The sequence below is a fragment of the Numenius arquata genome, chromosome 7 (assembly GCF_964106895.1).
Source record: "Numenius arquata chromosome 7, bNumArq3.hap1.1, whole genome shotgun sequence".
Lineage (NCBI taxonomy): Eukaryota > Metazoa > Chordata > Aves > Charadriiformes > Scolopacidae > Numenius > Numenius arquata.
This window is the reverse complement of record NC_133582.1, coordinates 41,775,398-41,793,153: the sequence shown is the minus strand read 5'-3', so window position 1 is coordinate 41,793,153 and position 17,756 is coordinate 41,775,398. Positions and strand designations below refer to the sequence as shown.

Genomic DNA, 17,756 nt, shown 5'->3' with positions numbered 1-17,756 from the left:
TTTTCTAGAAGCCCATAATATCTGTAGTTTCTGTTGAAACTAGTTTTCATACACCAGGTTATATTCTGCTTTGCTATAACCTTCACATTTGACACTGGCGCCTGCCTTCTCATTGGTTATGTTGTCACTGTCTAAAACCATCCAAAACATCAAGAAACATTAACATAAAAGCCTCAGAAAATCCGAGATCCTCCCATTTACTTTTTTTTAAACCTGACCACCATTACCATGGACCATTTCGCAGTGTTGCTAGAAAACAAAGGGAGTGATAAATGGAAATAGCTGCCATTGATAATATAACTCATGGTATTCAAGAAAAGGAAAGATATGGAAGCACTGCAACCACCAAACTCAATTATTACTGAAGGTGACTTGGATCTCGTTTTGAAAATCTCCAACTGAAACTGTGGGGATTGCTGCCAAGAGACAAAGCAACTTATTCAGTGTAGTTCATCCCTACAATTCAAAGTTGAGAAAAAAAGTATCTGCAAGCGATTTAAAAGATGACATGGAAGGAAAACACAGTACAGCAGCACATCAGGCTTCAGTTTGAGTTTGGTTGTAGTTTTTTTTTTGTGGGTGGGGTTTTTGTTTGTTTAGGTTTTTTTAAAATAAAAAGCACTTTTTCATTATTTCAGTTCATGTTGCCAAAGAAGCAATCAAAAGGAGAAGCTATGTAAAAAGGTGCACAGAGGCTACAACTAGAAAATGCTTTCAAATATCTTGCCTTTACGAAGCAAAAAGAGAATTCACTGAAAGTCTCACTAAAAAGTAAGCCTTTTGATTATCTAGTTTCTTTAGTTCAGGCACTACTACTCTAGTGAAGTCATTCTGGTCACTGACATAACTAAGTACGCTTAGTAGCATAGTGAAACAAGAGAAAACTCAATGGCTCTTCTGAAGATAGTCCCCATACTCTAAGTACTGTGTTGCAGCTTAAGTTTTTAAGATGCAAGAGGCATTTTTAATGCCCAGACAAGAGACTGTTCAACATGAGCTTGAGAAGAGGAAAAAGGACGAGCACCTATGACCAGTCAGAATCTGAATGAGAGTTAACTCTGTATCTCTCATTTCTGTAGTTATTTCAGTAGCAACCAAGTCAGGTTTACTGCATTCCTGTGCTTCACCAGAAATTAACAGAGGAAGTAATCCTACCTCAAAACCCTTGAACTGCATCTTAGGATCTTCTAAGAAAAAAGTTGTTTTAACTGACAGCTTTCATGGATCCTTTTTAAAGGTAACGCCTTCTCTTTTTCAGCCATTAATCAAAACACGAGTTACCCTATTTAATAATCCAAAGTAAAAGGCTGCCTTACAAAAGAAAGCGTTGATACCCAACATAGAAGAAAAAACAAAACACTTCTTGCTTGTACCATGTATAAAGTCAGCTTAATTTACAGTTAAGTGAGATAGTCTTTAGTTTGCATATTGGTTGTGAAGTTTCCCTTCATTAGTTATATTATAAAGCAGTGTTATACATCATGGAGATGATACAGAGTTGCATCTGACATCTTACAGACAAGAATATTCCTGCATTCAGATACAGCACAAAAGAGGACCCATCGTGCTCTAATGGCAACTAAAGATAGTACCTCACTCAATATCACTTAAGCCTTCTAGGCCTCAACGGCCAAACCCTTACTTCAGTAATTGATTATTTCACCATAAATACTTAACATTGCTCTAATGCAGGAAACTCTTTGATGTCAGCCTCTAAATACTGTAATAAAGCAAGTCAAAAGCACATCCTGTACTGCGCAGCAATGCATTTGCTGTACTCAAGGTACCAAAGTGGTCTGCAGCGAGATATAAGAAAGGCATTAGTATATGCACATAGAATCCCAACAGCGTGTTAAGTAACAGTGCTAACACAATGATGGTTTCAACACTCCAGAGATTCCAGATTTTCTAGGTGAGCAGGTGTGCTAATTATACGTCTACAATAAATATTACTCCTCGAGCAGAAACAGCTCAAGGAATTGGAACATCTCCCATGGAGCAGCAGTTGTTGCAGGGAAGAGAAAGGGAGTATAGTCCCAGGATTAAAAAAAACCACAAATGGAAACACCATTTGAAAACAAAAAAAGGTACGTATTAAAGGCATAGTTTCATAATAACTATTTCCAGTTCAGTTCCACCTAAGATGACAATTTACTGCATAAGTTAATACCCTCCTCAACCAACACCCCTGAGCTTCACCATGACAGCCACTACAATCAAGCAGAAAAAAAAAGGTGTGGTTGTTCTTTATAGAAATATTATCCAAACACTGGAAACTCAGTTTAGAAAAAAAGAAGAAACCCCCAAAGACAAGATGCACTTTTGGACCTCTCCCCAAATAAAGACAGGTGGAAGACGCTGTGCAGTAGCGACTAATGACTGACCAGTACAGTCATAAAGCATGTAGGCATAACTGTGTGCACGAGGTGTTAAATTTGAAACACAGCTAGTGTCAGAGACCCTACGGGATGCTGAGACGGCTATCAGCAATGTAAGTCCTCACCTAAGCACAAAGAAAAAGTGATTTTTAAGCCAGGATTCTCTCTATTCTGCAAACAGCTTTACCAATCAATACATTTTTATTGATTAATTGGACTGGTAGCTTTGCTACCATCCACTAGCTTGCTACCTGAAATAGCTGTTTGAATTTTATAATTTATTCCTAAGGCTACAACAGGTAGTTAAATGAGTACAGCAGTGACACAGATGACAACTATGAATAGCAGTTTTCAGGTTAATAATTTTCCCCAATAAGTGTTCACATGACTAAACTATTTCCAACAGTAGCACAGACACTAGACATCAGCACTTTTACCTGTATCACCTGAACTTGACTGATGACATTGGTCAAGGCGCAAAGGGTTGAGTCACTACTTCTGATAACATGAGAAACACAAGAGGTTTGCATTGAGGGCTAGAACCTGCAATTGGATGTGCAGAAGGGGACCCCCCCAGAGTGCTACAGTGAAGCTCCATACAGGGCTGCCAGACTATCCAGAAGAGGCTCATTTGCAAAATCTGACCTTTTCACAGTGAGCAGTCAGTTTAAAAAAAAAAAAAACAAAAACACAAAAAGAAAAAACCATGCACACACAACAGCAAAACCAAAACACTGTTATGACTAAATTCCCAAACTGAAGTCTAACATGGATTTCTCAGAAGAACATTCTCCTTTGACCTTGCCAATCTAGTAAGTTCGGCTCATCACCCAAGTTACAGTCCTGTATCTTAAAATGCTTGGTAGAAAGTCTGCAGTCTGACAGCAAGTCACACAACTTGGTGTGATAACAGCGAAAAAAAAAAAAAAGCCCATTTTTCAGAACAGAACACAGTTCTCTTTTCAAGTATGAAAAGATTCACATTAAACTACACTTAACACAGCCTTGTTCTAAAAATATCAAAACTTAGTTTTAGTTAAGATTAAACTTTAAATGAGAGAATTCTTTACTAGACTGTATTCAGAAGAGAACTTTCAGTTAAAAAAATTTCTCAGTAAGAAGGACAGTGTACTACAAGCCACAGAACTGCTACTCATACAGCTCACCTTTTCTCCTCTGCAGGCAAAAAGATCACAAGTTCAGCTTAAAGAAAGACAAACATCATTTAGGTGACAAGAGGGAAGGGAAAACAAAAAGCTTTCTGCCAAATAAGCAAGTCTTTCAACCATCACTGATCATCTCACTCTTCAGTAATACTCCATTATCTCCGGTGTCTGTGTACCCTCACATAGCTACCTAATCAAAATAAGGAAAGAAGCCCAGTGATTTTTAAACACGTAACAGCATTACGACAAACTGTTTATACAGATCTCTAAGAAAGATCTAAGTATGTTTGCTCTGAATCCAGAAGATGACTGTCAAATGAAATTTAACAGAGCATTAAGTAAAGTTAAATCAGGCTTAAAAATCACTTTCAGATACTGCTGCCCGAAAATGGCACCAGTAACTCAATTATGGAGTTTCAAGCGAAATATTTAGAGGTCAAAAGCCTGGGAACGCCTTTAGGACACACAAGGACGTTTCACTGCTGGCTTCAGACAGCCACGGAGAGAGAGTCTCACGCTCAGAACAATTTTTTCAGGAGCTCACATCGGCCAGCGTGAGGGCTTATAATGGAAACGCCTCTTCAGTTTTAACTTTGTATTCCGCATAACTTCGGTTATGCAACTTCTTTCCCTGTATAAAAGGCAGAAAGCAAACATCTGGCATGCGCCAGTTCAACGGGTTACATTCTCCCCTTTTGTTTCAATGAAGAAATTACACCAAGGAGGTGTAATTGACAAGCAGGTCAGAATAATTTATTGGGAAAGTCACAGGAGGAGTCCCCGAAAGTTCAAAAATCATCAACTGGCACCAAAAGCACGCCACAAAAAACCTGTCCCACCAAGGGCTGATGGGCAAGTACGCTTCGTGAGCCTGCTGCCGGCGAGGGACATCGCCTATACATTACATTGCTCTGCGTTACGCTTTACATCGGCGTCGCTGCTCGGGTTTCCACGAGAGTCACCTCCAAGAAACGGGGGAGGCAACCGGGGCTCCCCCGCTCCCTGCGCCGCCTTCCCTTCACAGGCCCGCCGTCACCCCGCCCCGCCGGGGCACAGCAGCCGCTGGCTCGGCCCCTGGCGCCGGAGAAGCCCCTCACGCCTCGGCCCCCCTCAGAGGGGAAAGGCCACGGAGACGCCAACCCGCCGACAGCGCTTCCACCCGCGGCTGCGCTACCGGAGGGAGGCCGAAAGGGGGATCCCATCCGCGCCCGCGGCCAAAGTCCTCCTCCTTCCTCTCCTCCTCCTCGCCCCGGGCCGAGCCCTCCGCCCTGACCCAGGAAACCCGGGGGGCGGCGGGACCCGGCGGGGCCGTGAGGGGAGCGCCAGAGGGGCGGGAGGTGGGGGGGGGGGGGACGGGACGGGGAGGACCGGCGACCGTTGCTCCAACGGCCGGCGCCTCCCCTCCGGCAGGTGACAGAACCGTGTCCTCCCGCCCCCCCCGCCCGCGGGTCACTCACAGCTTCAGGCTGGCGTAGGCCGCCGCTGCCGCCGTTCCTGCTGCCGCCGCCATTCGTCCCCCTCCGGCTGTCTCCGGCCGCCGCCGCCGGCCCCGCTGCGCTCTGCTCTCGTCCCCTCCGGCCCGGCCGCTCCCCCCTCCGGCCTTACGGGACGGGAGCCCGCGCGGGACAAACCTACTCGGGCACGTTAGAGGGCGCCATAGGGTGGGGAACGCCTATGTAAAAAGAGGGGCGGGCCTGGGCTGACTTTCCATCCCCGCGATTGGCTGAGCCACCCCACTCTAGCCCCGCCCCCGGCGCGCCGGAGTCCGCCAGGGCGCCGCCGAACGGAGGCGTTCTGACGAAGGCGGTGGGGATTGGACGGCGCGCGGGTGGGGCGGTAGGCCACGCCCACCGGGAGCCGAGGGGAGGGGTGTCGGGGCGTGTGTTGGGGGGTTTGCTTTGGATTGGCTGCCCTACGCGAGGCGGCCCTGCCCTCGCGGCCTATCTGTGGTGAAGGGTGGGCGGGCACGGGTGTATTCTTGAGCAGGGCCAGTGGCGCAATGGATAACGCGTCTGACTACGGATCAGAAGATTCTAGGTTCGACTCCTGGCTGGCTCGGCTGCTCCTTTTTTTTTTTTTTTTTTTTCTTCCTGTTTTACCCTCCTTGCTCCCCCTGGGTTTTTTAGCCCTCCTGTTCTCCAGCCCGAGGGTGCTGCCTGTACCCCCTCCGCCGCTGGGCAGCCCCCCCGCTCCTGCACACACCCCCACCCCCAACCCGGCCACCATCATGCCCACCAGCGTGCCAGGTGCAGGGTCCTCTGTAGCACCCCAGGGTTGGGTGGTGGTGCGGGGGGTCACAGCCTTCTGCGTGGCCCTCAGCAGTCCCACTACCTCGGGGATGGCGGCTGCAGGGGAGGCCAGTGCCCGCCTGGGCTGTGAGGGGAGCCCAGCTTTGGGGGTCAGCAGGGAGCAGGCCTGGGGGGGCAACTCCTGGCCAGTTTTCCACCGGATCCAGCCCTCTGGGCATCGTCCCCCCGTTTTGGGCAGTTTCTTGCCTAAAGAAGGGGGAACCCCAAAGTATAATTCCAAGTAATCGTTATTTATTCGCTTCGTTTTAGCTGGTAGCCCTGTGCCGCTGTGGTGCTGCTCCGCCAGCAAGTGCTTCAGCGTCCCGTCCTCAGACAGGAGGCCTCGTGGTCACCGACAGCAGTGGAGCCCACGGGGACCACCCAGAACCATGGAAACTCGCCCCAAAACCCTCCCCACTGTCCTGGTTTGAGAGACACAGGATTCATTTGTCTTTCAGTGATTTTACTTTTCAGTAAGGTCTCTTCTAATGCGAGGAAAAACTGCATTTTTAGAAGACTCTAGTGTCTGAATTTGTGAAAATACTTACTTTCTAGCCAGCTTTGGTATGCAGGTTTCAAGGTCTCAGTGTTTTCGAGCCTTGCCAGGTGCAGGGACAAGGAGAAGTGAGACATGGGCACTTGACCCAAGCTGCCAACAGGATTACTTCATACCATGAATGTCACATTCTATATAAATTAGAAAGTTTGCTGAGGAGTTTTTTCTCTCCATGATGGCTGCGATCCTGAGAACTTCTTGCTCTGGTGCCAGACCCCTGAGCCCTTCCGCTCCTCCCGAAGCCGTAGTGCTCACAGTGTCCAACATTTGCTGTCCCCTGCTGGGAGTGCACAGCTTCCTCCTGACAGAATGGGCTGAGTATAATCCTTGTATATTTTATATTGGTATTGGCACCAATACTGGTTCTTTAGAATTATTAATGTTATTTATCTAGTCTTACTCTAGTAAATCTGTTTACATTTCAATCCTCAGCTTTCCTTGTTTTTCCCAATACCCCTTCCTGGGTGGGGAGGTGTCATCAGGGATAGAACAATCGTTTAAATGGCAATAAATTGTTGTGGGTTCTTCAAACCCTAACACCCACCAATGCTGCAAAGGAGACCCCTGTGCTGGGACCAGAGCCTGCTCGCACCCGTATCACTTCCCTCCCCAGCTCCTCACCCTGGGACCAGGGTCTCCCTGGAGGGACATGGGAGCAGGATGGCCTCAGGTGGGGCCACAGCAAATCCCAGTTGACCGCGAAGGACTGGAAATCCCCAGTGAACCCCACAAAGGCAGTTTCCCTCCACCAGTCCCTGCTTCAGCTGCTGAGGTGGGGGGGAGAATAGGAAGGCAGATGTTGGGAAATCATCATTTCACGGTGTGAGTCCCTCCCCATGGACTCTGCGTGACGACAATCATTGTCATTTTAGGAAAGACTTGACACTGGGCACTGCTTTAGGGTATTGTCTTTAATCACTGAAATCACAACAGGCCAGCAGCTTCACCCCCTCTGCCAGCCTTCGCCCTTTATAAATATTTAACAGCACAGAAGAAAAGAGGGCTGTGTTCACAGGTGGCTACGGTTAGTTACACCAGCACAAATCCTAAAATACCTCTCTCCTGGAGTTGAGCTTTGAAGGAAACAAACAAACAAAAAAAAAGTAATTAGTACCATTCAGTATCGTTAGCCAGGCTCTGGATTTGCTTTTGGGATACAGAAATCCACAGCCTGTGTGTGTGCCCGGGTCCCCGTCGGGCAGTGCACCGCAGACCTGCTGCGCGGGGACCAGGGTGGGTGACAGCAGGGCTGGGAACTGCAGCCCGGCCATCCCTGCTCCGCGGCCGGGGGGACATCCCTGCCGTCTGCCTTCGGGGGCTCTACGCCACGTATTTTCATGTGGGGAGAGTTTCTTCCCGCTTTCTTCTTGTTTTAGCAGGCTACTGACACATGTTGCCACGCAAGCTTCTGGCTGCCTTGGAAGAAAGCAAGGTGAGGATTCTTATTGCTCAGAAAAGCCTTATTTTGCTTCTCTTTAGGATGGGGGAGCAGCTCTGGGTTCTGTCTGGGCTCACGGCAAGAAGACATCTGCCTGATCAGCTCCGGTAAGCACACCTAGTGCCGCTGCAGCCAGTGAGCAGCAGGACACAGAAAAGGAAAGGAAAAATTAATGCACAAATGCAGTGTGACGAGAGTCAAACCCTCTCCCAGCTTCTCCCAGCGATGCAGGCGCTCGGCCTCCAAGGATGGGGGGAAAGGGACGTGTATCTGGCCAATAGTCCTTCCCTGGCCGTAGGTACTGACTCCAGAGGTGTTTCTCCAGCAATAAGCCTGGGTCAACCTGTCCTTACATTCACACGCAGAAGGTTGCTCAAACTGCACCTACAAAGAGCTGGCATGGGCACAGAGGTGCGAAAGGCAGGTCCCTCGCAGGCAGCACGTCCACGCGGGCAGAGCTGACGAGCTGACAGCACACACCATGCCAAGAGCAGACACAGAGCAGGGCAGCCGAGGCTGAGGTGGGAGAAGCACAGTCCAGACCAGCGTACGCAGAGGCGCTTCCCCTCAGAAGCCCCTGCAATATAACGCACGGGAATACAACCAACAAAAGTGAACCCCCTGCATGCCACCTTCTCCCCTGCTCTCTGTAATCGCCTGCCCTCTTTTCCCTGCAGCTACTGTATTTTTTAAGTCACCCCCTCCTTTCTCCATGCACCCCCACTGCTTCAGTACATGATTTTTGTTTCTCCAACAAAAAAGCTGGCAGCCCAGTTCAGCGATCCTTTCAAGGCAACTTTTTACACTGCCGCAGGCTCATCCTCAGGTACGTCTCATCTGTAACAAAATCACTCTGCCTTTGATCCGACACTGACCGACGCACGCACATTGATTTTCCTGTACGTGCGCAGCCTTGTTGGTTTCAGTGGGGCTGCCTGCCTGTGCACTTCAAAGTTTAATGCAGTCGGAGTCCTTCATGCCATTTTCTTCACAACAGCAGCGGAGTACAAAGCTGCCGCTGCGTCGCCCAGCACCAGGCTGATGACATTCAGGTAATTTGGAGGATCAGGTCAAAGCCTTCAAGCAAGGCTGGAGAGCGCGTGTCCGTTTTCCTTTAAACGAGAACCCAGTTTTGCTGTTGCTGAAATAATGAAGTGGTAAAATTTCCAGGGAAGTGCAAAATAGGGACTAAATTCGTTAGGAAGCATGCGCCCGTGATTCTCCCCGCAGCTGTGAACTCACGTGAGGCAGAGGAGGAGGTCACAGCAGCGCTTACAAACAAACCCGAATACTGAAATTCAGAGATGGCAAATATTAGCCCAGTGCTAAAAATAAGACGAGGAGCAAGGACAGGAAGGTATTTACTTCCTTCTCTTGGCAGCCAAGATACACCTTCCTTTTGAACGCCAGCCAGACCTGTACCAGCTCTTGCGATCCCAGTTTCCCCCTTTTTCACATCTGCCATAGCACACCTGATGCTGATGAGACTCCACCATTTCGAGACCCAAGGAGCTATTCACTTCGTAGCAAAAAGATCTACAAAAAAAGTCATTTAAACCCTGAAAGACTGGGAAAACATTTTAAAAGCCCCCAAATGAAACTCAGAAACTGAAGAGCCACAGACCTCATCAAACGCTCCTCAGCAGGTTGTCTGAAAATGCTGTTCCCTGTGCTTAACATCGGCAGTTTCCTAAATCACTTTGATCACAGGTGTTTCTTACACTTTAAATTACACAAAAATGGCTGCTGCCTCTGTAGCTGGGGCTTTCCCCCTGGCTTTTATGCAAAAATCCCTATTTAAATGAGCTTCCGTATTTTAAACAATAGAAATTTAACAGCATGATCTGAATGAAAATATCTATTAAGCTCTCTATCCCAAAAGCAAGTTTCAGGGAATTCACTTGAGTAACTATTTGCATGTGAGTTACTCGTTACCAGCACAATGGGACTTCCAAGGGTCCCTTACCCTAAAACCAGTCAGAAGAGCACACTGGGGGAGGAATTAAGGCTAATTCTTCACAGCACATTCTCAGCATCTTAATAAATAAAAAGACAACAAGGTTCACGTGAAGAGCAAAACCCAGCGCATACCAGCCAGGAGACAGGCAGAATTTAACATGTTTTCACTGAATTTTCACTGAATTTTTTTTTTAGGGTTGGAAGGGACCACAGAGATCATCTAGTCCAACTCCCCTGCTGAAGCAGGATTGCGCAGAGCATGTTAGAGCATGTTACTCAAGACTACATCCAGGCAGGTCTTGAAAATCTCCAAAGAAGGGGACTCCACAACCTCCCTGGGCAGCCTGTTCCAGGGCTCTGTCACCCTCACCGTGAAGAAGTTTTTTCTCATATTTGAGTGGAACCTCCTATGTTCCAGCTTGTGCCCATTGCCCCTCGTCCTCTCACTGGCAACCACTGAAAAGAGTCTGGCTCCCTCCTCCTTCAGCCCACCCTTTAGATACTTATAAGCATTGATAAGGTCTCCCCTCAGCCTTCTCTTCTCCAGACTAAAGAGTCCCAGCTCTCTCAGCCTTTCTTCATAAGGGAGATGCTCCAATCCTTGAATCATCTTTCTGTAACTCTTTCGCAGAGCGTGCGAAGCCTCGCACCTCCAGCACCCACAGCCTAGGAGAAATAACAATGAGCTTAGAAGAATTCAAACTCCCAAAGGTAAAAGCAGCGCAAGTCAGGACACAGAGCGGAGTGGAGCAGGGCAATGCAGCAGATGCTGTAGCTTCAACACCACAAACTCACACGCTTCGTTTTCAATAGCTTCAACATTGTCATTTCTAGCTTGTCACGAATACAGGAAAGGAGAACGTGGGCACTTAATAATTCATACAGGACCTCAGAACTGAAAGTAGGGCAGCCTTCATTTCCCCAGCGCTGAGGGATACGGGACGGATGACACCAGCAACAAGACACCATGTGGGAGCAGCGGCCAAACTTTCTGTTGATGCAAAGGAGGCTCCTGCAAGACAGCTTGCTGCAAACAGGCTGCCCCAGGCTTTCCACGCAGGAAAACTGTCCTTCTCCCCCTCCCCTTCTTGCCTGATTATTTTGGGGTTGTGGGGAAGGCTGCAAGAGTGAGACGGTAGCTCATACCCTATCTTAAAAGGAAAATATCAGCCCCGCTAGTGTTTTCAGCTCGTTTCCCAAAACGGAGGCCAGAAAATGTGTGTGAGGGGCTGCTCTAAAATCAAGAGCTAGCAAAAGCATGAGCTACGGGGTAGCCAGTCTCTCAGAGACAGAACAACAGACCAGGGCTGGTGTTTCCAGCTCATTTCCAGAAGCCACTTTGATATCTTACTACCTTCCCTGCCAAAGGAAACTCAGGGAGGGGAACTGCTTGCCCAGGACTATGTGAATTATTCACCAGGGACACTCAGCAGGCATTATGTCCCACCTCAGTCCCTTTTAGACACTCCTAAGATCACAGTTGCATCTTCAGACACCCCCCTGTGCCCAGCTGCGTGCCCAGCTGACGTGACCCTGCAGGATCTGCCCTGAGTGTTCTGCTGCCCCCAGTCCATATTGCCTGGATACAGCACCAGTTATTAATCTTGTGTTGGTTCCCATCCCTTCGCTCTCCAGCATTTGGAGGCCAAACTGAAGGCTACAGGGAGCTCACATATTTGGGACCAATTTTACCTCCTCTAAAATCACAGGTAAAACCCTCTGAAGACAAACGTGCCTCAGAGCCATGTACACTGCACCAGGAAAGTGCCCCCTCTTGAGCTTTTGGTCATTCACTGAGGGGTTGCATGTCCCCAGGAGAAACGGTGTCGCAGAGCCAAACTACACCAAAACTGGGGCTCTGGACAGTTTCCAGCGTGGGACTGACCTCCAGCCATGTGCCATCATCCCCATACCAAAGAGCAGCAGCAGCAGGCGGATATACTTAGGGCCGGATGGGGCAGAAGGCGGGATGGTCTGCTGGACCAATGAAACTCCATGCCATAACCACCAAGCTCCCAAGCCGAGCGGTTTCAGACATTCATATTTCAGACAAGGCAATCTGATACAGATGTGCAGGAGGGTGCCAACAGGCCACTGGTCTCCATCTGTTTTACAGCAGATGCTTGTACGTTTGTGTTGCTTAACACAGCAATACTTAGCACAGCAACTTGCACCACTCAGAGTGGAGTCCCATGCAGAGACAGGCAGCTCACTACACCTCGTACCTGTATTGCTCCAGACAGGTACACGAGGCAGTCTGGCTACATGGTGTGAAGTTCAAGCACCTCTCCAGCTACATCCATGGTACGGGAAAAAGAGGTTTGGTTGAAGAATAGTGGGTCCTCGGCACAGGCTCATATCAGGAGTCCCAGCGCCACTGCCGGGCTAATTTACTGTAGTTTCCTCACTAAAAAGATCTTCAAGAATGTCATCCTGTCCCCCTATCAATCAGAAATTAATTTACATCCTTAGCATGGATACATTAGGATTTAACTTGTTTTCCACACAGTATGTTCTTACAGGATAGCTAAGATCCCTGATTGCATCTGAGACTTTAAATTAAAAGCTTTTTCTTAGACAGAAATTTTGTACCTGTACATGAGGGGCTGCACAGCTTTGGTACCTACAGAACATGCACTGCAGGCACATCTATCTTGTATGTAACACCTACTGGGGGAGCAGATTTCTTTGACTATAAAGCAGGGGGGTTCAAAAAGAGAAAGGATCTGCCTTTCTCCTTTCTCAGCAGAACACAAAGCAAGGGCCAAACTCAGTTAACTCCATTCTCAGATAAGCTGTTATTATCCATGGGAGCAAATCTGTTTATACCAACATACTCATTTGAGTACAGGTTGTAGAGCCGAGCTCTAAATCCCTGTGTAACAAAGCCTTCATAACGATAACGAGTTTGTTCCCAGAGCTCTGAATAAGCACCATTATGAAATGGCTTTGTGCTGGGTAAACACTATGGAAAGGAGTGGCCAGGCTGGGGGCTGAGCTGTGGGGACAAGTTGGAAAACTCAGGCAAGTGTCTGTGTAGGGAGAGCTTTTTTTCCAAAACCAGCTCTGCAAGCAAGGACGAGGCTGATTTCCCCATGTCCACACTTCCAGCACGCTGACCTTTCCTTTCCAAATATAATCCGCTATCCAGACTCTGACACAGCAGACTGGCCCCACGGTGTATCAAGCTGATACGCAAGCCCAGGCCCCAAGTCTACACAGTATTTTAGCCTAGTTCCAGTTTTTTGTTCCATTTGAAATGGGATGTCAGCCTCCAGCTGCCAGCCAGCATGCCCGGTTTGTGCTTGGAGAGTTGGTGCATTTTACAGCCAGACTTGACACCAGTGTTTGGAGAATTAACTGGAAAGTCTGAGCGTGCCATTTTGCATAGACCTCTTTCTGTTCTTTTCCTAAAAAATTAATAAAGAGAGAGACAGTGTCTAAAAACTCGCATTAATAGGTTGATGTCCTTCAGGGAATCTGATGAAATGTGCTTGTCAGGAAACACTTAGCAGGCTGATGGGATGTCCCCAGCAGGCAGGCAGGCAAGCCAGCCTCTGGCTTTTTAATTGTGCATGATCTGAGTTCATAGGCACGACAGCAAATTGTGATTTCACTGAAGAATCTTCCAAAATGAGCCACGAGGAATCTCCAGAGAGCAGAAAAAGGCACGTAAAAGTAAACCGATCACTTTAGATAACATGCCACATTCTTGGTCAAGTAGACATGGTTTGATACATCTGGAACTCACAAGCATACAAACTCTGGGAATCCAGCAAAAAACTCTCATATACTTTCACAGGAACATTGCCGACCGGTGAAAAACATGCACAGGAAATCAAGTGAGGGTGGGGAGAGGGAGATCACGTAACAAGTCTTCTCTCCTGGGTTCCCCACATCGGCCACGCTGCCTAGTAGTGGTGCTGGTACACAGCTGCTGGGGTTGTGCCGTTCTCTATGTGTTTCAGGTGACAGGAGTGACAAAGCAAATGTTCATCAAGCGGGTAACAGCGATGCCCATCTTCGTCATTGAGTTCCATCCCACAGTCCTGCAAAGACAGGCCATGCCCATTATTAGAGCACGTGTTCATCTTCCAGTGCCAACCGGCATCTGGCTTCCAGGAGGGTGATTTTGTGACAAGGACAGAAGACAATCAGCCAACAGCTCCCTCCTAGTAAGTCCAACATTTACCATGAGAAAGAAAGCACCTGACATAGGCATTTTGAGGTTATGCAGCCTTGCAAAAGTTTGCCTTAAGCAGTTTTATTGAATAAGCTTTACCTTGTGGCGAGGTGTAACCCTATGTATTTTAAACATGCCCGTGTTTCCTTACACTCACAGGTAGGATTCATCTCTTCATGTTAAATTAATTGCAGTCGTACTTCGTAAAACCAGCCTGCTGAGTCAAGGCCTCTTTCTGCCACATTATGACCACAGTAAGAGAAGACATCTATTTATTTTAATTCACAGAGCAGAAGTATGAAGGCTCTCTGGGAAACCCTGCACGGAGAGCAAACAGTGTTTAAGAGCTGGCATCCCTTGGGATTTTTTATGCAGCCGTATCCTCTCCCCAGGCCTGACCACATATTTATTTCCCATGAGAGTGAAGGTAACTTACACCGGACAGGATCAGTCATCACCTTAGCATTTTTGAACAATCTGACTTGGAAATCAGATACACTAATGTGATCTGGAGATCAAGGCTCTGAAAGGCAGCAATAGAACCTTAGTGAGTCACCATGGCTCCTTCATTAACAAATAAACTGCCAAATTTAAAAGTGATAATTAACTCTTTGCCCATAACTTTATGGAAGCAAATGAAATCACAGCTGAGACACACTGGTGGAAAAACTTTCGCCCTTAAATGGGAAACTTCTCACCCACTGATAGAAAGGTTTGAATTGCTCATCTACAGCCACTGGAAGGGAGGAGATTTATTTCCACCTTAAAAATAATAGTAGTTATCATTATTAAGTGCCCTCTCCCCAAGAAAGCTGCTGACCTACCTCACAGTGGTAACATTCCACATGGTAATCCTTGTCCATGGACACAACCCGAATAGTCTCATCAGACCCCTGTAAGCATTCAAGCAAAAGAAAAATTACAAAGGATTACAGCAGGATCAGACACGTGCACTCTGTAGATTGCTTCCTGCAACAATGTGAATATTGAGGAAATGCATTTGAGCTGCTGGCTGGACACCACAAATAAATCCCGCCACCTGCAGCTATTTTTACAGTAAAGCTTCATCATTGACTGCAGGTATCCTCTAAAATGTAACATCAGAAATGTTAAATTCTCCCTGTTTAACAGTCACATCTATCCCAAATCATGCATTAACGATTTGGTAATTTCAATATATCACATCTCTCAGCATCTTAAATTGGTTTTGCCCAAGATGCATTTCCTCCAAGTATTAAAATTAGTTAGTCCCAGAGGGGTCACTCAGAGGTCATTCATGAGCACCACCAGCATTTATTGCCATGAAGGAAAGGTACCCTGAACATAAAGCTAACAGCAGTACAACCCTGCAGGAGGTGAAAAAAAGCAGCCTGGCTCAGCAGAAATAAGCTTCATTATTGAGCAAAAGAAGGGTCTCATCTCAAGGGCTTAGGTCAAAAGGTTGCAGGCTGGAGGAAGTGATCATGTCTCCCCATGCCCAAGGACATCCGACTTGACATAGGGTCAAGTGTGAAAGTCAGCAGGACCAGAGACACGATGCTCCCTCCCCAGAGGGGGTACGAAATAAAAGGCTCTCACCTCGGAGGGCAGAATGGGAAGTCCACACGCTGCACACTTTGGAGCTAAAACTCTGGAAGAGCAACGAGAAAGTGAAGGCAAGTTATAAATCAACATAAAAAGAGAGGTCCGTGTGTTCTTGGTGATAAGATGAAAAGATGCAGCTGTAAATAACTCACCCACAAGAAAGCTTTGCATCCCCAGATCATTAATTCATTTTAGCATTGACTGTAAGAATTGCTTGATACACATTGCTCAACCAGGAAAAAAGAGACCTTACATCTTACACTTTGTGCCAGAAAAAATCCAAAACCCACTGTAAAATTCTTGGCTGCTACCGAGAGATGTGGAAGAGAGAATGAGGAGAAACTGAGCAGGACCATCCCCAGAAAAACACATCAAAAGAAGAGGCAGCCTTGAGGCAGGAAACCTCAGAGAAAATACCGCATGACTGTACGGTTCCTTAAGGCCTTAAAACACAACATAACACGATAAATAAATACTTAAATTAAATTGCAAGGAAGCATGCATCATTTCAGAACAACAGTGGCACACTGAGGCAACTCTAATCTTGGCAGAACACGAAACAGTTCCAGGGGCTGCCGGAGCAACACTTCATACTCTGCCTGCTCAAAAAACTGAGCAAGGAGCAAATCAAGCCAGATGGACACTCAAAATATATGCAGCTCTAATATCACAACCACCAGCTAGGAGCACAGCCATTCTATTTTACTGTCTAAGTGACAAGTGATTTTTTAAGTGGATTTATTGCTTGTTTAATTTAGAGCTAGATAAAAGTTTCACTTCGCGGGTTCAGCAGGGATTTCCAAAAGCATTCTTGAAAAGTCGAACTCAGCCCCGCGACTACTCAAAAAGCAACTCGCATTCATTCCAACAGGCATTCACGGTCTTACTTTAGAGAGGACTAACTTCTTACATCACTGAACGCTTCATGAGCGCTATTTCTCACTATCTCTGCTCTGCAGAAGGGGCAGCTGAAGCCCAGGGATTAACTGACTTCCTCAAAGTTACACAGGAGTCTATGGCAGGGCAAAAGGAGAGACATCAAGAATTTCTAGGGCCTAGTCCCATCCTCAAATTTCTAGCTTCTAGCCCGGTCCCTATTTTACTAATCTGCACTTCCTAATTAGCCAAGAAGCTAAATTCCAGGCTGGTTGATAGGGACATCTCTGCTGTTTATTTTGTCCTTACTTGTGGTAATCTCTGACACAGTAGATTTTGTTTTCAGAGTCTACAGTGAATGGCACACCATCCAGACACTCATTGCAGACCACGCATCGGAAGCAGCCTGGATGATATGATTTCCCTAGAGCCTGCAGGATCTGCAACAAACCAAGAGACAGGAAAAATGCACGTGAACAGCCAATAAAGGTGAAAATAATAAACACACAGCTTTACATCAGACAATGCTGCATACTCATCAGCAGGGCTGTTTCTTTTTTTCAGGCACCTCATCTGAAAAATGAGTTAACAGGGATGGAAAGGGCAGCTGGAATCAATATATATCACCTGCTTCCAGCGAAATGTGTTATTAGCATGGCTAAAAAAACAATTTAGAGCCTCAGTCAAGGTATTTAGCATTACAAAGGATGGAAGTGACAGAATTTAAAGGAAAGAAAATAATTTCTGAAGCCAACAGGTGGAGAATACTTAGCAGGATCACAGAGCAAGACATAGCAAGCCAACAAAAGGAAATACATCTTTATATTCTCCATGAGAGGCTAAAACAAATACTATTGCTAGGTTTTCATAATGCCTTAGATATCTAAGAGCTCTGTACTCACTAGCCTGGCTTTCCAATTAACACAGACTATGGAAACTGTATCGAACTCCACAGCTGCAATTCACCTGCTGGCTTTGGGGCAGCTATTACTACCTGGAATATCACAGTCCATCAGCCAGGTGATCACACTTCTGAGTATAAAGTAGATTTTCCAACTTTAATACTTTCCATTGTAAGCAGGCAAGATAATTAATGATAAGGAAATCTTGGGAAGTATGCTCTGTGTGAACTGACCACCCAGAAATTCCTGATTTCTTTGCCCCAGCTGTATTTTCACACCACCAGCTACATGACCATGAATTTGTCTCCCTCTGAACCACCCACAACTGAATACTGCCAGGTACTGACCCCCTGAGCTGTGACCCACTCTGTGCCCCTCTTGAACGGATTGTACCTGTTGCAGAGGCTAATGAGAAACTGCCTGCTT

General features: G+C 46.9%; 2 protein-coding genes and 1 non-coding gene across 4 annotated transcripts in view; 1 reads left to right on the top strand and 2 right to left on the bottom strand.

Moving 5' to 3' along the window:
- SACM1L (SAC1 like phosphatidylinositide phosphatase) overlaps nucleotides 1–5,119 on the bottom strand; it is a 30,231-nt gene extending 25,112 nt beyond the window's left edge. The window contains exon 1 of the mRNA XM_074150703.1: nucleotides 5,002–5,119. Coding sequence (XP_074006804.1) covers nucleotides 5,002–5,054 — 53 coding nt within the window. The 5' untranslated portion in view covers nucleotides 5,055–5,119. The remainder of the gene's footprint in view (nucleotides 1–5,001) is intronic.
- Nucleotides 5,120–5,529: 410 nt separating this feature from the next.
- Nucleotides 5,530–5,602, top strand: TRNAR-ACG (transfer RNA arginine (anticodon ACG)). The gene has a single exon. It is a non-coding gene; the product is annotated as a tRNA-Arg (tRNA).
- A 6,963-nt stretch (nucleotides 5,603–12,565) lies between these two features.
- Nucleotides 12,566–17,756, bottom strand: part of LIMD1 (LIM domain containing 1) — a 34,218-nt gene continuing 29,027 nt past the window's right edge. For both annotated transcript variants that reach the window (XM_074150719.1, XM_074150720.1), the window contains 4 exons: nucleotides 16,738–16,868; nucleotides 15,547–15,598; nucleotides 14,793–14,861; nucleotides 12,566–13,834 (listed from right to left, as the gene is read on the bottom strand). In XM_074150719.1, the coding sequence (XP_074006820.1) occupies nucleotides 13,697–13,834; nucleotides 14,793–14,861; nucleotides 15,547–15,598; nucleotides 16,738–16,868 (390 nt within the window). In that variant the 3' untranslated portion in view covers nucleotides 12,566–13,696. The remainder of the gene's footprint in view (nucleotides 13,835–14,792; nucleotides 14,862–15,546; nucleotides 15,599–16,737; nucleotides 16,869–17,756) is intronic.